The sequence below is a fragment of the Adiantum capillus-veneris genome, chromosome 5 (assembly GCF_014529385.1).
Source record: "Adiantum capillus-veneris isolate H3 chromosome 5, ASM1452938v2, whole genome shotgun sequence".
Lineage (NCBI taxonomy): Eukaryota > Viridiplantae > Streptophyta > Polypodiopsida > Polypodiales > Pteridaceae > Adiantum > Adiantum capillus-veneris.
The window spans coordinates 33,818,798-33,838,783 of NC_140935.1; the positions used below are offsets into that span (position 1 = coordinate 33,818,798).

The window sequence follows — 19,986 nt, forward strand, 5'->3', positions numbered from 1 at the left end:
GACAACAATGTGATAGATACTTTCACTTATGCACAAACAAAGCCAAACCTTCAGCACTAGAAGGATGCTCCATTATAACAAGAGCCTTAACCTTTTTTGGGTCCTCCTGAATTCCATTTTGTGACTCCATGCTTCGCGTCCATTTCAACCAAAGACACTATCCTACAAAAATCCATGTAAACCGGTCATGCCTACCTTGACTCACCTTCCAATGCATCATACTTTAGCGGTGCCAATGTGCATCAGCAAATGAAAAGGTTTGCATCTGGCTATCTTCCTTAGGCATTCACAATGATAGCATATATATAGTTCAAATTAAAAGCATGCGCGTCTTCACAAAATCAGGAGCAATGAGTGTGCTCCTCATTAGGGGCACTAGAAGATGGAAAGGGGTGTAGGGAGACATTGTAGCATAATCTAATCGCAACCCACACAAAATTATCAAATCCGTGGATCGACAACGTGGCTAGGGTATGGAAGCACCGGATGAATAGGACTAGAGGATTCAAGAGATCAACTCTCCAATGTAAGTAGAGATTAGCCATTGCAAGACTAACTCTAATCATTCTCTAATCACTAATTTAACAACTCCTACATGCATCAAGCCCACCAAAGTCCCCGACTTGCCATAGATTAGAAACCCCAAGCACACTAATGATAAGCACACACTAATTACCACATGTCAATTACGACACTTCATTAATAGCTACACACACAAGGTGAATGGTGCTAGAGCTTCATAAAACCTATCTACACACAAGCAAAGAATAGGGTACACACACAAATTACAAGATTGAGACCCAACTTAATCAACCTAATTTGTGATGCTAAATATCGCAAATCAATTGCTCGTAGAGAGATAAGAGTGGTTATTAGCAAGAAGTACATACATCTCTCAAATCTAGAATAATGAAAGTGTAATACTACTTCATGACAAGATGAAATGTAGAGAAGAAGAGACTAATGAGAAAATAAGGATTAGATTAATCAAGAAGAGCTTACTCTAATTACAATGGCTAGCACTAGCCTCTCAAGCATAGACATTAAGCTCAAGGCTAAGCCAAAGAGTGAACACTCTAGAGACTTTCACCCACAATCCCTTCTACTATGGGTTTAAACTTGAGCCCTCAAACTACCATATACAACTTTGGAACTCCAAGTGAGCCCAAGCCTTATACAAAGTGAGTGGAAATATTATGCACAACCATAGATATCTCCCGCTTGATGCATATTCGTGTAGCCTGTTGTTATAGGGGTTATCTAAAAGCATTGCAATTACATTCTTCACCCACAACATCCATGAAACATGAAGATAACCTCCATAACAATGTTCAAAACGCTTTCAGACTCATTCAGAATGTAAACAGAATTACAGGTAACACACAGGAAACATTCAGGGCATTAACCAACATCCTGCTTCATCTTCATCATCATTCCGTGTTACAGAACAACATTTCGCCCCCACAAGGCGTCCAAAAATGAGGGTACTTACAAGCCAAAAGTCGCATCCCTTAAAACATGCCTTTTAAAGTTTCAGACATCAATCAGAACTCTGATTAGTCCATCAGTTCTTTGAATGCATCCTAATCACTACCTGACAGTTTACTGATTGCCCATTACATAAATATCCTTCTTTACTAACTTAACTAGGTAACTTGTGGTCAAGGTCCCCCCTTTTACACCTGGCACACCCGGTGGCATCAAAAAGTTACTTTTTGAGGACTTGAACCCACAGTTCCCTTTACTCTTTGCACTGCATCTTCATCCACTTCAGTTGCCATATTAATACTCTCTGCATGTAACGGTCTGCAATTAGGTGGTAAAACTTCACTAGCCACCATCTTCATTCGAACTTTCTTCTTTCCTTGCTTTAACACAATACTATCAGCTCCCCAATGTTGCTTCACTTTGGCCGCCCTTAGCCAAGGTCGTCCTAGAATCATAGGATAGCTTTGAGTCGATGCCTCCAACTTCAGCACCACAAAATTAACAGGGAATTGAAGACCTCCTATCTCAATTCGTTTATTTTGAACAATTCCTAATGGCTGAACTCTCCACTGATCTGCCATCTTGACTTGAAAAGGAGCCGGGTCCCATTTCACAATTCCAAGTTGCTTGCAAGTAGCTTCAGGTAGCACATTTACTCCTGATCCTCCATCAACAGTACTCCATACATAGAACATTGCTCCATAGTCACACCAATCACTGGCACTTTATAATCCACATCAACAGGTTCATTAGAGATAACTTCAGCCTCTTGACTCAGAATTTCTTCTCCCCAAGCTTTAATCTGCTCCACAGAGAATCCATACTCTTGAGCTAGCCTTTGCATAAACTGATGGGCAAAATTGGGAACCAAGCTTAATATTTTCCTCAAACTCAGTTGATTTGGAGCATCCATTAAAGTTTCAAAGAATTCATCTGTCAAAGTAATCATCGCCTTTGCAGGTACAGATTGGCTTTGTTCAGGAGCTTGACAAGAACCTGAATGTTGTCCAATAACATCTGTTTTTTGAACCATGTCCGCTTGCTTCTGGACCTTGCGACCGCCTTGTTTTTGTTGTACCCTGTTAATTTCTTTCATCACTCCTTTTCTTACTTGATCCTGTTCTCCCCAATTAATAGGGTATTTTTCCTTTCCTTTCTCACTCTGCTTTGTTGTCTCTCCTTTTACTCCCGATCTTGTCACCACCATTGACTCAGATGCTTTATCCTTTTGGTCTGTATTATTTGCATTCACACACTTTGTACAGTCACATTGAAAATGATGAACATCATATACCTGACCTTCCCGTGGAATTTTTGCTTGCAGATTGCTATCAGAACTTCGTTCAGGTATTGCTTCATTCATCCATTTCTTTGATGTCCCCACATCCATTTCCTCCAAAATCACTGCATTCAGCTTCCCAGGAGGTTGTTGTGAAGGCGCCGCTTTATTGGGTATCGAATAAGTGGAATACCTCTTTCGGTACGATGTTGGCACCACAAAGAGCAATCAGGACCCTGTCTGTGCCCTGAAACTCCACAATAAGTACATGGGGAATTTGCATTAGTTGCCTGAAAATTATGATTTCCCTGATTCATCCAACCGCCTTGGTTTCTAAATCTTTGTTTTTGTCCTCTATTATTCCAGTTCCTGAAATTAACCGGCCTTGGTTGATTGCCACCTATGCCCACTTCATTCACTGCCGATGCTTGCATTTTTTGCTTCAGATGCTCGGGTATCCGTCCTCTAAAATTAGGGTTATACCAACACCTATCATCCGAATGTCCAAATATCTGACAAATTGTACAATAAGGCCTTTCTGGCATCCCCAACTTTGTCAAACCCATAGTTTTCAATTGAGCAGAAATCCGTCGATCAATTTCATCCTGTTCAACATCAACTTTGTCCTTTCCTTTTCTTTTCTTTGCTTTATCTTTCTCCTTCTTGGAGTCCTTCTTCTTCTTTTTCTTACTCTTCTTCTTTTTCTTCTTTGGCCCTGACCAATCATTGTCCTCATCATCAGAGGAGTCATCAATCTCATCCTCTTCCTGATCACTGTCTGAATCTGAATCATCCTTCTTAGATGTCTTCTTTTTCTTATCTAGACTTCCGTATCTCCGCTCTGCTCGAGTAGCTGCTTCTACCAACTCATTAAAGTCAGATGCCGCTGCAATTACTCCTCGTCCTGCCACCAAACTCCTTAGTTCAGAATTCAGTCCATGACAGAAATAATCACCCATCTGTTCCCAAGATGGTCTCTGAGCAGGAAGAAGTCTTAATCTTTCTAATCTTAATCAGGACATCTTCAGGTGTCTTCTCGGTTCTGAATTGTGTCAAGAACCTGTTCAGCAGATTTTCATAATCCACAAATGCATTGATTCCATACTGCATAAACCACGTCATGGCCTTCTCTTCAAGGGTAGCAGCAAAATGCTCTTTTTTGGTATCATCATTGTGAAGTACCTCATACCCACTTGCTCTCCATCTCTGCTCAGCTGTGCAACATGGCTGTCAGCATCCTGCTTGGATTTTCCGCTGAATTTAGCCACCCCAATTCTTGGGTGTTGTGGTGGTTGAGCCATTGGGATCTGTGTTGGTACTTGTAGTTGATTAATTCATCGCAATGGATCAAATGGTAACAAAGTTCCTCCTTGGAATAATTGCCTTCTCGGTCGTAGTGCTTGACTGAAAGCCAATGCCCCAACAAATCGATGTAAAGGTGCTAAATCAGAGACCTCATCTGGAATTTCATCAAGGTCCTCGGTGCCTCCTGAAGGTGTACTAACCAGGCTGTCAGGGGTGGGTATTTCCTCTTCCTCCTGATCTTCACCTGTGTCTTCTTCTTCAGTGGCTTCCCTGGCCTGAGTATTTTGTCTTCGCGAACGTGTCCAATACGAATATTCTGGGGGCGTTGGACTGCTTTCTTTACTAGTCATCCATCAATTGCTTCTTAACACTTTTTCAGTCGCCTGATAACAATCTTCTCCCGAATCTCATGATATTCTTTCACCAACTGTGGGTCTAAATAACTCCAGCATAATGGCATTTTGCAGCCTCCAAAAGGTACCAGAAACTCAAGATAACGCTGAACTTTCAAACAAATAACCTACTGCAATTCTATTGGCAGTTTCCTGTAATATTCCTGCAGGAAGACATTGTTGTACTCCTTTTGTTCCTCCTCTGATGTCTGCCAATTTCCAAACTGATGCAGCAAGTCACCCTGTTCGCTCTCTGACATGCCTTAGCGTCCCATTTGCGCACCACGAACAAAGGTTTAACCGGCGCTTCTTGCAGAAACACTGTTTGGGTACAATGCTTCAATTCAAGGTTTTGCAGGATCTCCAAGTGTTATAGGGATTATCTAAAAGCATTGCAATTACATTCTTCACCCACAACATCCATGAAACATGAAGATAACCTCCATAACAATGTTCGAAATGCTTTCAGACTCATTCAGAATGTAAACAGAATTACAGGTAACACACAGGAAACATTCAGGGCATTAACCAACATCCTGCTTCATCTTCATCATCATTACCGTGTTACAGAACAACATTTCGCCCCCACAAGGCGTCCTAAAATGAGGGTAGTTACAAGCCAAAAGTCGCATCCCTTAAAACATGCCTTTTAAAGTTTCAGACATCAATCAAAACTTTGATTAGTCCATCAGTTCTCTGAATGCATCCTGATCACTACCTGACAGTTTACTGATTGCCCATTACATAAATATCCTTCTTTACTAACTTAACTAGGTAACTTGTGGTCAAGGTCCCCCCTTTTACACCTGTGTTAGCCGCTGCTAACATTCCCCCCTTCCTAATTTGGCACACGTCCTAGTGTACTGATGAAGCAAGACACGGTTACATGGTAGAAAGCAAGTCCATGGAAGAAATGTTGAGCTGCAAAACATAAGAACAAGTAATGAGCATCAAAGGCTAGCAAGGATAAATCAATCATGAAGTATAGTGAATAATCATGCAAAGTGAATTTTGTTCTTCTAAAAGATGGGTGAATCATAGTCAAAAACTAGACAACATAAAGCAAAAAAAACACTCAAACTATCATGAAGATTAAACCACGTGAAATTTCAGTTTTATGCATGAAACACTTGAAATCATTTATGACCCTAGGCTAATGCAAGTTCATAAACCTACTAGCCTAAAAAGCATGTGAACAATATTAACAAATCATTCAAGTCTATCATGTCTACGGGCTATAAAAAAGCTCCTAATCTAATAGTAAATTGTCAAAGCTTTTTGAAGCTCATGGAAGTTTTGTTTTTGTCATTCGTTGAAAAAAGTAAAACACAATACAAGGCTACCACCCCAAGGCAACTCTCGGCTCCTTGAACCGTCAAGCAGGTGTTCCAAAAGCGTACTAGTCTACCAAGGTGACGGTTTTAGGGCCTTGACCAAGCAAGCCAAGGTGATTCCCCTTGCCTGCCAAGTGCCAATAAGGTGCTAGGCCTCACATGGGCACAACATAACATAGAGATTTTTCTTTTCATGTGTCTAGTAGCATTTTTGCTACTTTTTCTTGACAATTTTTTGCTTCATTGATTCATTTTTTGGCACTTTTTTATTGCTTCCAACATAAGATGTTTATGGCAATTGGACTAAAGAAACTAAAGCCTAATCATATCCCCAGGTCAGGTTAAAAATGAATGGAGTATTAAGACCATCACTAAGAGTCTAGGACTAATGAGAAATGAATCTACATTAACCTAAAGTCAAGGACAATTACCTATGATTAGCACACATAAAACCTAATTTTTTGACGAGTTAATTTTCATAAAGCAAAGTGTTGAAACTTTAGGATGCCTAGCTTTCGAACATGAAAGAACCATAGCTTTAAAAGCAAAAATTACTTAAGCCAAGCATAGAGAATGAAGAGATGAGAAGAGCAAAATCATAAAAGGATTACACCTATTCAAGCTCTTTTGAGCATCCTTGAGCAAGCATCCCCTTTGTGTAGAGAAGCCTCTTGATCCTTTCTATTTGCAAAATAAGCTTTTTGAAGCTAAGTGTAAACACAAGCTACAAAAGCCATTTATTGAAAGCCACACAAACAAACATTAATGAAAACCTAAAGCTAGGATCTTGCATACCCGAATTTGCCAAAGGGAAAAAACCCAAGGGAAAAAAGTGCCTTTGGATATGCACATGATTCTCTTTGATAGCAAATTTATGCATACATAACAACCATGAGAGATAAAATGAGCTTCTACATAAGCCAATTTTATAATTTTTACAATCTCTCATGCATGATTCAAAATTGATTAGTTTCTAGCTCAATCGAAATATGGAATTTAAAATAAGCCAAGAGCTGAAAATAATGCAATTTTGATGAAATGAAGTGGCTCTCAATAGCCAAATTTTACAATTTAAAAGCTCCAAACAAGTTGGCTAACAACTAGCTCAGCCAAAATTTTCAATTTAAGAGCAATCTATGAGCTAGAGATGACTGCAACTTGTTGAAATGAAAATGAATGGCTCTCAATAGCCAAATTTTGTACTTGAAAGCTCTCAAAAAAATTTCTACACTAGCTGCTTGAATGAAAACATTTTCACTTTAGACCAAGCTATGAGCTAGCATATATACCACTTTTAATCCAAAGAATTGGAATGGCTCTCAATAGCCAAGTTTTGCAATATTTTGCAATGATGACTCCCAATTTGGATCAATGAAAGTACACTTCACCCACATCCCTTCACAATAAATCACAATGTCAGTGTAAGAAAGCATTTGTAAATTCATCTCACAAGCCAAAATCGTCAACCATAACCTCAAAATGCTCTCTTTTGGCCATCAAACAAGCTTAATTTTAGTGCTTTACAATGATTTTTTATTCAATTCAAGCACTAAAATGTACAAGCAATATAAAGGGCACTCTTCTCCTTGCTCTCCTCCTCCACCACATTAAAAAATGACCCCAAAAATGGAAAAAAGGACCCTATATGGGGCATTTTCAACCTTTTTAGCATGTATTTTTCCCGCTAGAAGAAGTGTCCTCTTTGCCATCTTTGAACCACTTGAGAATTCTCCCCTTCTATTCCTGTCATTGCCCGCTTTCTTGGACGCGTGTGAGCCTTCTCTTGAGCCCTAGGGGGATGTCACGATGTTGTGACAACCCCTTGGGTTACTCCACCTCAATAAATAATAACAAAAATAACTTTTCCAATTTCTCATGAGTTGCCGCTACCCGCGGACTTTCTCTATCTAGCCAGCAAGGCCTTTGCAAAGGATTTATTTGCTAACCGCGGATTGCACAACCTTCTTATCTCGCTAGCCGCGAGGCATCTTGCTAACCGCGGGGAACAAAAGAGAGCCGATAACCTCAGCTTAATCTCCGCTAACCGCAGAATCTTCTCACTATCCACGAGAACAAAATATATTCTTTCAAAAATTCTTCTCTTTAAATGATTCTTCAACATAATCAATCAATTCTTCATATCAATCAGAATCCACTTATCAAACAATAACAATTTATTAAGAAATAACAACAATTCAACAAAAGTGACAATATATCAAACAGTTTTTTTACTAATCTATGAAAACATATGCTTGTTTCTTGTGATAGAAACACGTTTCTCGGACAGTTTAAGGGGTTTCCTATGCTTAGCTTCCCAAGTCAAACATGAATAGGAATAGAATTATAAATTTGTCTTACCGGATTTGGAGCACGTGCGGCTAACTCCTGTGCTGGAGGTTGAACGGCTTCGATTTCTTCTTCGGTTGATGTTTCGCATGAGACACGTTTGGAGTAGACACCTTTCTTCCCAGCTTCCTTGGTGGTGCAACGGCATGGGAGTCCTTAGAACTTCACGTTACACGCTTCGGCGCCATAGCTTCGGAATAGAGAAAAGAAAAGCGTGTTTTTTGAGAGAGAGAGTGTGTTCACAAATCGGGAGACGGCACGTTGACGATTGGAGATGGAGATGGCTTGAAGGTGAGAGGTTAAGGAAGAGAGGCTTCTTCCGGCGCGTCCTTGCAAGAGAGGTTCCGCTTCTATGGATATGTGTGTTTAAAGTGAGAGGAGAAGGGTCCTTTATATAGGCATAGGGGGGTGCTAAGAATACTAAGAGGGTTTCAAGAATAGGAGAAAAGCTCGCGCGTCGTCGCGGCTCTAAAAATATCTATATATGTATATTTTTTAAAAAAAAATTGACGTTTTCGAATCTTATGCGCAATTTTTAAAAAGCTCTACACTTACAAGTTCCCATTTTATCTTGAGAGAGAGAAAGAAAGAAGTATCCTAATTTTGACTCATCTCTCTTTCTTTCCTAAAAATACTATCTCTAAGTTTTTTCTCCACACATAGATTAGGTTCCCACCTAAACCTGTTGTTCCACATAAAGAAAGATCATAAATAAATAGATTCTGAACCCGATTTTCAATCCGATTGCTCTGATAAACTTATGATGACTCACAAAATTGAGAATCTCAATTACTTTGCAAAAATAACTGAAATGACTTATATGGATAAATGTTGGGTACATTACAATCTCCCCAACTTAGGGATTCGAGATGTCCTCATCTCGAGGAAAAGTGAGGATACTCCTACTCTAATTACTAGCGACCATCATTATGTCAAAAAGAGTGATTTCTTTAGTTTGCTTCACTTGCTAATACTGCTCCATTAGTCAGTCGTGGACAAGTGTTCCGATAATGTCCCAACTCTCCACATTCAAAGCATCGAACATTCAAGTGTCGAGAATCTTGCGCATTAGCGACATAAGCTCTTTGTGGTTGTCCATTGTTGAATCTTTGATTCTGTCCAATTCTTCTTGTCATCCCTTGCTCTTTCATCAAAGGTTTAGCTTGTAGTAAAGCATCTTTTATAGTGATAGGCTTTAGGTCTTCCAATTGCGAGCTAATTGGTTCTCTTAAACCTTGGCAAAAGCGAGCTACCTGTTGCTCTATGGTCATTTTGATGGTGCGTAATGTCTAAGCCTTACAAACTTTGAGTAGTACTCTTCCAACGATAAACTGTATTGTTTCAAGCTAAAGAACTCATTCATCTTTATCGCTTCATGGGCAGGAGGTAAGTATCTTTCCTTCACCGCTTGTTTGATTTTCCACCAACTCTGAGAGTTCTCCAACAATCCCATGTCACGACAATGTTGTTTCCACCATAATTTCACTTCCCCTGAGAGACAAAACATCCCTAATATCTCTTGATTTGTAGGTGTGGTCCTTGCAGCAGAGAAGTAATCATCCATAGCTTCAATCCATACTTGTGCATCTTTCTCATTATCACCACCCTCTCCTTTAAAAGAAGGTGGTTGCATTTGTTTGAGCAACAACTTCTTCTCCTGAATCTCCGTATAAATAGCATCTTTATGAGGGTTTTCCAACATAGAAGTAATTTGAGGATTCCCCTGAGTGTACATCAATGTTTATAATAACTCAAATCAATAGGGTATTTTTCAAACTTAAACTTATCTAGTCCACTAAAAGCTCAATTGTATGACTTAACCAATCATTACTTATCCGATTCATTAAAACCCAATCACATGGCCTAACCAATCTTGACTTAACCAGTCCATCAAACTTAGTCATATGAATTAACCAATCATGACTTATCCAATCCGTTCAAAAATCAACCATATGACTTAACCAGTCATGATTATCTCAATCACATGACTTAACCAGTCATGGGTCATCTAATCACATGACTTAACCAGTCATGGCTCATTCAATCCTCTAAAAAACTCACTTTCATGACTTAACCAGTCAAACAATTTCTTTGTAAAAAAACAACTCAATCATCAAAATGTCACATAAGGGTCTACAAAAGATTTCTCCATGAAAAAACATAGTAGAGGTTTCAACCATAACTATGGTACAAGTCAATCAACATAGTGCAATATCTCTACGAGTTCGATAATGGGTATAAAAAACCATACACATGAGGAAGCTTCAAGTAGTCAATTTAAATCTTGTTAACCTAAGCTCTGATACCAATTGTGAGGTCCCCAACCCCGAGAAGATTGGGGCGACTTGATAGATGGCCTTCCTTTATTCTCTTTTTCCATTGAGGGCACCCTACTCTGTTTCCACAAAGTAGAGATACGAGCAAAAGAAGAGAGGAACTCCTCTATCCATCGTTTACGTGGTTATAAGGGTCATACATCACAAGCCAGGTCGATAAATCTAGGATTCTAATGAATCTGTTTCCTAACATAAAGATGAAATCCCATTGATATATTTAGAATCCATAAACAACGTCTTTTTCCCCACATTTAAGAGGCACGGCCTCCATCCATAAACCATAAACACGATAAGAGACTTAATCTAAACTAAATAGTAATCTTGTGTCACGTAAATTTGGGACATCTCGACTCTTGGCACAATGAGTCTCTAAATTCACCTTTCTTAATAAGAGGGAGTGAAGAGTTTCTCGACTAATCGAGACCACCCATCCTTGACTGGCAACCTGAGCCAGCCCCCACTTTCCACCCCACACTCACACTTTTTACCACATTGTTTTACATATAGAAACAGTGTTCCTTAATTAATTCCAAACACAGGTTCTTTTATACAGCCCTTCAAACAATACCAAAACAATTCAAACAAGGCCTAATGAAGACAGCCCTATTATTCAACAAAAATAACTTTTCCAATTTCTCATGAGTTGCCGCTACCCGCGAACTTTCTCTGTCTAACCAACAAAGACTTTGCAAAGGATTTATTTGCTAACCGCGAATTGCGTAACCTTCCCATCTTGCTAACCGCGTCCCGCTACCCGCGAGGCATCTTGCTAACCGCGGGGAACAAAAGAGAGCCGATAACCTTAGCTTAATCTATGCTAACCGCGGAATCATTTCGCTACCTGCGAGAACAAAATATATTCTTTCAACAATTTTTGTCTTTAAATGATTCTTCAACATAATCAATCAATTCTTCATATCAATCAGAATCCACTTATCAAACAATAACAATTTATTAAGCAATAATAATTCAACAAACAGTGACAATATATCAAAGAGTTCTTTTACTAATCTATGAAAACATATGCTTGTTTCTGGTGATAGAATCACGTTTCTCGGACAGTTTAAGGGGTTCCCTATGCTTAGCTTCCCAAGTCAAACATGAATAGCAATGCAGAATTATAAATTTGTCTTACCGGATTTGGAGCGCGTGCGGCTAACTCCTGTGCGGGAGGTTGGACAGCTTCAACTTCTTATTCGGTTGATGCTTTCGCATGAGATACGTTTGGATTAGACACCTTTCTTCCCTCCTTCCTTGGTGGTGCAACGGCATGGGCGTCCTTAGAACTTTGCGTTACACGCTTCGGCGCCATAGCTTCGGAATAGAGAAAAGAAAAGGGCATTGTTGGAGAGAGAGAGAGAGAGAGAGAGAGAGAGAGAGAGAGTGTTCACAAACCGGGAGACGGCACGTCGACGATTAGTGATGGAGATGACTTAAAGGTGAGAGGTTAAGGAAGAGAGGCTTCCTCCGGCACGTCGTTGCAAGAGAGCTTCCGCTTTTGTAGATATGTGTGTTTAAAGTGAGAGGATAAGGGTCCTTTATATAGGCCCTAGGGGGGTGCTAAGAATACTGAGAGGGTTTCAAGAATAAGAGAAGGAAAAGCTCGCGCGTCGTTGTGGCTCTAAAAATTTTTATTTTTTTAATTTTTTTTAATGCCGTTCGCGAATCTTATGCGCGATTTTTAAAAAGCTCTATACTTACAAGTTCCCATTCTATCTTGAGAGAGAGAAAGAAAGAAGTATCTTAATTTTGACTCACCTCTCTTTTCTTTTTCTAAAAATACTATCTCTAATCTTTTTCTTCACACATAGATTATGTTCCCACATAAACCTATTGTTCCATATAAAGAAAGATCATAAATAAATCGATTCTAAACCCAAATTTCAATCCAATTGCTCTGATAAACTCATGATGACTACCAAAATTGATAATCTCAATTACTTTGCAAAAATAACTGAAATGACTTATATGGATAATTGTTGGGTACATTACACGCAAATTCACATTGGTAGGTGAGGATCTCATGAACTATGGGCGTGACGGAGTCCTTAGAAGGGTGTTGTACAAAGAAGAGATAGGAATGGTGTTGGAGCAATGTCATGAAGAGAGCGGGCATCAGGGCAAAGATCGGGTTCTGTTTCCCAAGTGATTAGAATAGGATTTTGGTGGCCTTCCATTGTGAAGGACGTACATTACTGGTGCAAAACGTGTCACGGGTGTCAAACTATAGGTGAAACACGATTGGCAGCGGAGTCACAGGGCACCATCATTGTGCAAAGTTCTTTCGAGAAATGGGGTCTGGATGCCATAGGCCCTCTCCCAAAGTCTACAAGCGGTAAGAAGTACGTGGTGGTAGCCATTGACTACCTTACAAGGTGGGTCGAGGCCAAAGCAGTGAAAGAAGTAAATGCTAATGTGGTGGCTCAGTTTGTGTTTGATAATATTTGTTGTTGTTTTGGTGTTCCATGGGTGTTAGTTTCTGATAGGGGTCAGGGGTTTAGAAGCAAGCTAATGAGCGCATTAGTGGAGAAGCTAAAGATTCTGCATCGGTTTTCCTCGCCCTATCACCCCCAATGCAATGGTCTAGTTGAGAGTGCTAATGGTCAAATATTCAAGATGTTAACAAAGTACGTGTACAAGCTGGAAGCTAAGTGGGAAGCAAATCTAGAGAAGTGTTTGTGGGCGTATAGAACGTCCTATAAAGTGGCTACAAAATTCACTCCATTCGAGCTAGTTTATGGTAAGGAGGCTGTGTTGCCAGTACATGCACAGCTAGGTGCTTTGAAGGGTAAGTCACATGTCAATGTCACTCAACAAGGGTTCTACAGGATCGGATAGCCAGTTTGGAGGCTTTGCAGTGGCAGACTACTATATGAAGCAAAGGGAGAAGCGGGTTTCCAGATTCATTCAGAATCTGCTGCAAAAGAAGATAGAGGAAGGAGACCTGGTCATGAAGTACGAAAGCTACCTGGATTTCAAATTCCAAAAGAAATTCAAGAAGAAGTGGATGGGTCCGTATAAGGTGTGAAAGGCCTTTCCGAATGGGACCTATCAGCTAGTAAGAGCAAATGGCAAGCTTCTTAGGAACAGGGTAAATGGTGTGCGGCTCAAATTGTATTTCGAGAGGGATTTAGTGCCAGAGGTGCAACAAATTATAGTCAAGGGGGGTGGGCAACCCACCTAAAGCATGCAGTATGCGAAAGGAAAGAGATGAACCTTTTGTACATAGCTTGTACATACAATTATGGTTTTGTGAGTGCTTTTAATCGTCAGTTGGTGTGCCAGTTTCAAAGTTTTGTTCATATGCTTTTGGTCGAACATAAATGTTTGACCAGGGGACTGGGCAAGGATGGTATAACCAAAGTTGGTCGAAGCTAGGAGATGGTCTATGCCAGGCAAAGGCAGCAGGTAAGCGCAGTGCAGAAGGTTAGGGCAGGTGCCAAGGCCCTTGGCAGCCAAAGGATAGCGGGAATGTATGCTCAGAGTGGCTTTTTAGGCCAAAGTGCTACGAGAGGGTCCAGCTGGGATGGCAGATGAAGGTGTCCAAAATACCAAATCAGTGTCCTAATATGTAGTGCTCAGCGTGCTCTAGAGCCGGTCCAGACGGCTCGTCAAACTCAAGATATTGCAGTTTAAAGGAAGAGTGTATAGTAGATCCCCGACAGACATGGCAGCTGGTGACATGTGACCCAGGAAAGTGCGAGCAGATACATGTGTAGTGATTGAGTTATGGAGCATGCTTGTCTTCTTGGATTGTGAATCGGAGCTTTGGCTAGCAAGTTAAGGTCAGTTGAATTTTTTCCAGGGGCCGGGTCTGAGCTCATTTGACCGCACTGGAAAATGCACCATCTAGCATCTTTTGGGCCTCACCAAAGCTCTCAGTGATAGTATGCACTATGTGGAGCTAGTCAGAGTCGACGGCATGTGAATCTGAGGTCGGAGCGCGGAGAAGTGATCAATCAAAATTGACAATGAATAGTGCAAGGGAAACTGCAGATGATTTTCCCATTTTCAGCTCTGAGAAGATCAAAAGTAATGGGGTATGCACAGCCCGGGGCTGACTTAATGATGATCCGACCCGGCTTGACGATATGAGATTCCGACTATCTGGAAAATTATAGAGACCGGGGGAAGAAAGGAAGAAAAGGGTTTTTAATAAATGGAAGTGGTGAGTTTTTTAAAGGCCTTGGAGGCCATTGGAGGGAGGAGCACCTGCGAGTTTCCATATGGCAACAGGCTTTGCCCCACATGCGATGTCAGTGCGTAGGAGGATGGGGTATACAAGCTGCAAAGGGGCGCCATTTGAGAGTATGAAGGTGTGTAGGAGCTCCGTGAGCTCTTGGCTATGGTGCCGAGCGTGCAGGCGGCGCTGCAGGGCGGAAACGCGACGATTTTGGCAGGGCGGGGTGGGCGGTGGCGTGTGCCGCATGTGAGTTGATGACGTGGTAGTCCCACGGCTAAGGGTGGCATCCCGCGGTCCTTAGAGGCCCCATCTTTTGAAGCCAAGGGGGGAGGGCATTAGCGACATCGCTAATGCCTCCCCGCCTTGAGATAGAGAGCAGTCCCATGTGAGATAAAGAGAGGGTGTAGCCCGCTGAGCCCGACCCAAAAATTGGGTGCAAAGGGAGGGTCCTACGGTGTGGACAATGAGCAAAGAAGAGAAAGAGAGTTCAAGGGCATCAAAGAGCCATTGCAAAGGCTGTCCAGGCAAAGCAAAGAGCAAGACCAAGTGGGCAAAGCAAGGAGCAAAAGGGCCAGTAGAGGCCGGACAAACCAAAGCTAAGGGTAAGGTTGAAGCCAGCCAAATGAAAGGGCAAAAAATGAAGGCCAAGGCCAAAAGGGGGCAAAAGGAGGATTCGGATATAGAGAGAGAGAGAGTCAAAGTCAAGCCATGTAGAGCAATGCAAGTCTGAGCCCAAAGAGGGTAAAAAGTGGAAGGTAAAAATAAAAAATTAAAAAAATGAAAAATGCCTAGGGGGAAATAGCGACATCGCTAATGCCCCCCGCCCCCCCAAGTGCAAAAGAGAGAAGAAGAGAGTAGATAGATCAAGGCGGTGCCCCTTTCCTAAAAATGCCAATCAAGGTGCCAGGTGGACCAATTAAAATTTAAATTCCCAAATTGATGGCCCCCCCTATAAAAGTCAAAATTGGATCAAATTAATGGCTTTTTCCTAGCTTTTTGGATGTCGTTTGAAGCCTACAAAGTGGAGTTCTCTAGCAGCTAGCCTCTTTGTACTTTTGATTGAAAATATCCATGGTGATGGAAAGGCAAGGTTGTGTACATGTTTTTTGAAGTGCAATCAAGCCACCGTTGCCTCCTCTTGCTGTTGTTTCCCCTTCCCCCCTTCTCTTTCTCCTGCGTTCATGGTTCTCCTCGGTGCCGGTTGTGTAGATGTGTGTGCCCCCCTGGACCGACAGTGATTTGAGTGAGAGAGTGAGATTGAGTGGTTGTGTGTGTGTGTGTGTGTGTGTGTGTGTGTGTGTGTGTGTGTGTGTGTGTGTAAGGGTGGAGACAGGCCGTGATAGCCGGTGTGCGTTGTATGGTGGATTTGTGGAGTCAGTGTGAGCAGTGGCAATTGAATAGGCGATGGTCTGATAGTGTAAATTGTTTCTTTGAAGGTGTTTTCAGAGAGGATAGGGGTGCTGCAAATACCCTGAGCTATAGAGAAGCCCTTGTGTTTGTGTCGGGCGTGTTCCCCCATTCCCCCTCTCCAACGTGTATCACTCAATTGGGAAAAAGGGGACACCTCTAGTGGTAAGTGAGAGTCTTATGACACCTCTACTTCTTCCTTTGGCAAGAGGGGGCAAGCAAGGGAGGTGTGGTCAAGCCTTGGCTATCAAGCAACCCCAGAAGTCTATATAAAGGGCATTCACCGTCAATTATAGAGATACTTGAACACATATTGGAGATAGGGATACGCTACTACAGTGGCTACTTGTTGGTGAAGCTTCAACAAGGCTTTGAGAGATCAATAACTCCAAATCACATTTGGGTAATGTAAATCTCTTAATTAATCAAGTTACTATCAATCTCTTCTCTCAATTGGAATCCTTTCCAATTTTTCCCATATTATTATTCAATTGGAATTTCTACTCTATTATCAAATGCTATACTCTTCTTTACCTATCCTCAATTGAAAATCAACGATCATTATACCTATTTTATGGTAATCTCTCCACACTACAAAGTAATGAAGGTCTCACTGCTCGTTTACATAATCAATTGTGTTGACTGCATGCACAATTTTTCATCAATGTAACCTAGATGCTTGCATGAATTAGCTAATCATATTCAAGATTTTTTTCCAACTAAAATGATGGATTGTTCTTGCAAGGAGATATAAGTGATTAATCATGTGATTAGTATATGAGTTATAATGCATGTTTATCATAAGATTATGTCAAGATTAAGCAAGCATATGTTTTTAATTTGATGTGTGGAATAACCATATATGTTTGGAATTAAAACACTTCTAATCATTTACCCTACTTCCATTGGATTCTTATACTTTAACTTATAACTTCTTAAGTTAAGTATCTAGTAGTGGAAATGGCACCCGAGAGAACTCGCTATGGTGGATCACACAATCACAAAGCTGGAACCAGTGATGGTAAAGGCAAAGCAGGCCCCCGAGGAATGAGGATGTTCCACTTATCCCACGAAGTGATGTTATTGCTCAAGAAAAGGTAGGAAACTTCTTTTTTGTTCAATAATTCTTTAAGTTGTATTAATATGGAAGGAATGTTTGAGAATATACTATCTGAAGTAGGAAAGAAATGTTTACCTAGTAGGAAAACTCTCGAACCTTCTTCATTCAAAATCCTATACCGATATAGTCAAAACTCTCTTTGATATCCAGGGAGGAGGGATTAGCGGAGTGAAAGCTAAAGAAGTGCATATGGGTGTACACATCTTGCGGGTTTGTGCCCAATGCAAGATCTTACTTGCGGGTTTGTGCCCAAGTTGCAAGTTAACCACTACGGGTTTGTACCCACATTGCAGGACAATTTAGTTGTATGGGCAACTAAAGACACCGAGAGCAATAAACTCTTGCTCAGAGGATTGAACTCTTGGGGTTGGGATATTTTAATGAATAAGGGTTGTATGTTGTTTTTCTTCTAGAAAAGATTGTTTTGGTGCCGCTTTGATCATGCTTGAAGGGTTGTCTTAACAAACTTGTGATGGAAACCATAAAAGGGAACTTTGTGTATGAACAATCATGTTGTAGAGGGGAGGTTGGGGGCAACTGGCCTAGGAGCTTGACATGTGTCCATTATTCCCTTTGTGTAAAGGGGAAGCCTTGGAGTGTGTGTGTGTGTGTGTGTGTGTGTGTGTGTGTGTGTGTGTGTGTGTGTGTGTGTGTGTGTGTGTGTGTGTGTGTGTGTGTGTGTGTGTGTGTGTGTTTCTCTATCATCCCCTACAAAATGGGCTCTCTCCCTCCTTTCTAGGGATGTGGGAAGACTTTTTAGTCTTCCCATGACCATCCAACTCCCCTATGCTTTGGCCATTGGATAAAAGGTTTAATTTTTGGAACCTTAGCCTATGGAAGCCTTAACGGAGCTGAAACTTAGGTCTTTTAAGCCCCATTGAAGCATATTTCTCTTTTGCAGGCTATCCCCTTTGGATCCCTATTTTCTCGCCTTACCAATATTCTAGCTTTTACTCTCCTGGTACTTCCCCATATTAAACGATCAGCTTAACATGAGAAAATCATTTGGGAGTATTAGATATTAATTTTTATGACATTACCTCTCTCTTGAAATCATAGTCGTCCTCGACTATGAGGTAGAGAAGATAAATCCTAGTCATTAGTCCGTTTGCTAGAGGGTAGAGGACCCCTATTTTACCCTACAACATCGTCCCAAAATGGATGACTAGTCCATTTGGTGCTTGAGAGCGTTAGTTGCCGCAAGCATGTCTGCAATTAGTCTGTATCAATCTTCCATAGTAGAGTGACAAGCTCTACTTGGTGTTCGGGAGACATCGTCTCCACAAACATGATCCTAAGCATGCGTACTTATTAAAATTTGTGCACAATAAAGAAAAAGAGAGTCTTATAAGACAAAAATTTTGTTCATTTTTACATAATTACATTTGCTTACCCCAGGGAATCATTGTAATCATTGACAAGGTTTAGATTATCCTTTAATTGTATGCCTTGCATCCATCTAGCATCTTCAAAAGGATAATTTTTAAACTTTATAAGATATCGTCAAATAGTCTTATCGCCTCATAATACCTTGTCTTTGTGTCAAAGAATGGAATCGGGATGCGGCACCTCTTTTTGGCCCTTGATCCTGTGCGTCTTCAATAATTGGTTCTTGAGGTGTCTCTCCTTTGTAAGGCTTTAGTAGGCTCACATGGAAAGCATTGTGTAGGAGCCAACGGCTGGGCAACTTGAGTGATAGTCCATCTCATTGATTGGTCTAAGAATCTGGAAGGGACCATAGTACCTTTTTGCTAACTTAGCATAGTACTTTTGGCATCCCATAATTCTTGCCCATTGTGTGCCTTAATCGATCCTTGGGAAACTTAAGCAAGACCCAATCATTTTGTTTAAAGCCTAGGGCTTTTCTGTGCTTATCAGCAGCAGCCTTTTGCCTTTGCTGAGAGATGGATATAGCATCCTTAATCTTTTGGAAATATTCTTGCAGGTCTCACGGCTATATTCATTTGCAGCAAAGATCTTCCCATGTACCTTGAGTAGCAAGGGACTTTTTGATTTTCCCTCTATCACCTCAAAAGGTGCTTTTCCTGTGGAAGTATGTACAAGGTTATTGTAAGCATACTCCACTAAGGGTAAGTACTTCTCCCATTGATCTACTTTTGTGACATAAGCTTTTAGTAGATCAAGAATGGTTAGGATAGCTATTTCACTTTGGCCATCCGTTTGGGGATGATAGACCAAAGTGAAGTTTAGCCTTGTACCTAAATTCTCAAAGAGACCCTTCCAGAAATTAATGGTCATTCTAGGATCTCTATCCGACACTATGGACCTTGGGAAGACATGGTACTCGAAGATTTGTGATATAAAGAGGGTTGCCATTTGCTTTGATTGTCTTTTTGATAGGTATGAAATGTGCTTGTTTACTAATCCAGTCTACTGTCATCCATATTCTTCTATTCCCATGAATAGACTTGGAAATCCAACACAAGTCCAGCAATGTCTTATAAAAAATCAGCAACCATGCAGGGAACCAGGCAAGTTTGGGTACGGCGTACAGAGATGACCGAGGCACAATTACATCAAAAGCGGAAATACAAAGTTTTGATAAGGCACGATAGCCTAATTCCTATAAAAAAGGAGTCAGAAGAACAGACAAAACACCGAAAGCCAGCAAAACTTCAAAGAAGCATAGTCAATCTGTCAAATACGCAACGGACTATATTGGTATGGCGGCCAAAATTGCCAATTCAAAACGAGCCAACAACACAAGAAGGGCGGCCAAAGATGACAAACGAGCAGTTATCTACAACTGTCAAGGTCATGCAACATCATGCAAAC

At 40.9% G+C, this 19,986-nt stretch overlaps 2 protein-coding genes across 2 annotated transcripts; both read right to left on the bottom strand.

Annotated features, from left to right (window-relative positions):
• Nucleotides 1–2,140: 2,140 nt before the first annotated feature.
• On the bottom strand, nucleotides 2,141–2,878 carry LOC147457119 (uncharacterized). Its single transcript, XM_086513275.1, has 2 exons — nucleotides 2,783–2,878; nucleotides 2,141–2,605 (listed from the first exon to the last, which is right to left on the bottom strand). The coding sequence occupies exons 1-2, from the start codon at nucleotides 2,876–2,878 to the stop codon at nucleotides 2,141–2,143; spliced, it is 561 nt and encodes a 186-aa protein (XP_086369401.1).
• Nucleotides 2,879–4,101: 1,223 nt separating this feature from the next.
• On the bottom strand, nucleotides 4,102–4,422 carry LOC147457120 (uncharacterized). Its single transcript, XM_086513526.1, has one exon. The coding sequence runs from the start codon at nucleotides 4,420–4,422 to the stop codon at nucleotides 4,102–4,104; it is 321 nt and encodes a 106-aa protein (XP_086369652.1).
• Between the last annotated feature and the right edge of the window lie 15,564 nt (nucleotides 4,423–19,986).

Coding starts and splice junctions, on each gene's coding strand:
- LOC147457119 (XM_086513275.1), bottom strand. CDS start 2,878: ATGGATGTGGGGACATCAAAGAAATGGATGAATGAAGCAATACCTGAA. Junction 2,606..2,782: donor AAATTCCACGGGAAGGTCAG/GTATATGATGTT, acceptor TGGGGAGAACAG/GATCAAGTAAGAAAAGGAGT.
- LOC147457120 (XM_086513526.1), bottom strand. CDS start 4,422: ATGACTAGTAAAGAAAGCAGTCCAACGCCCCCAGAATATTCGTATTGG.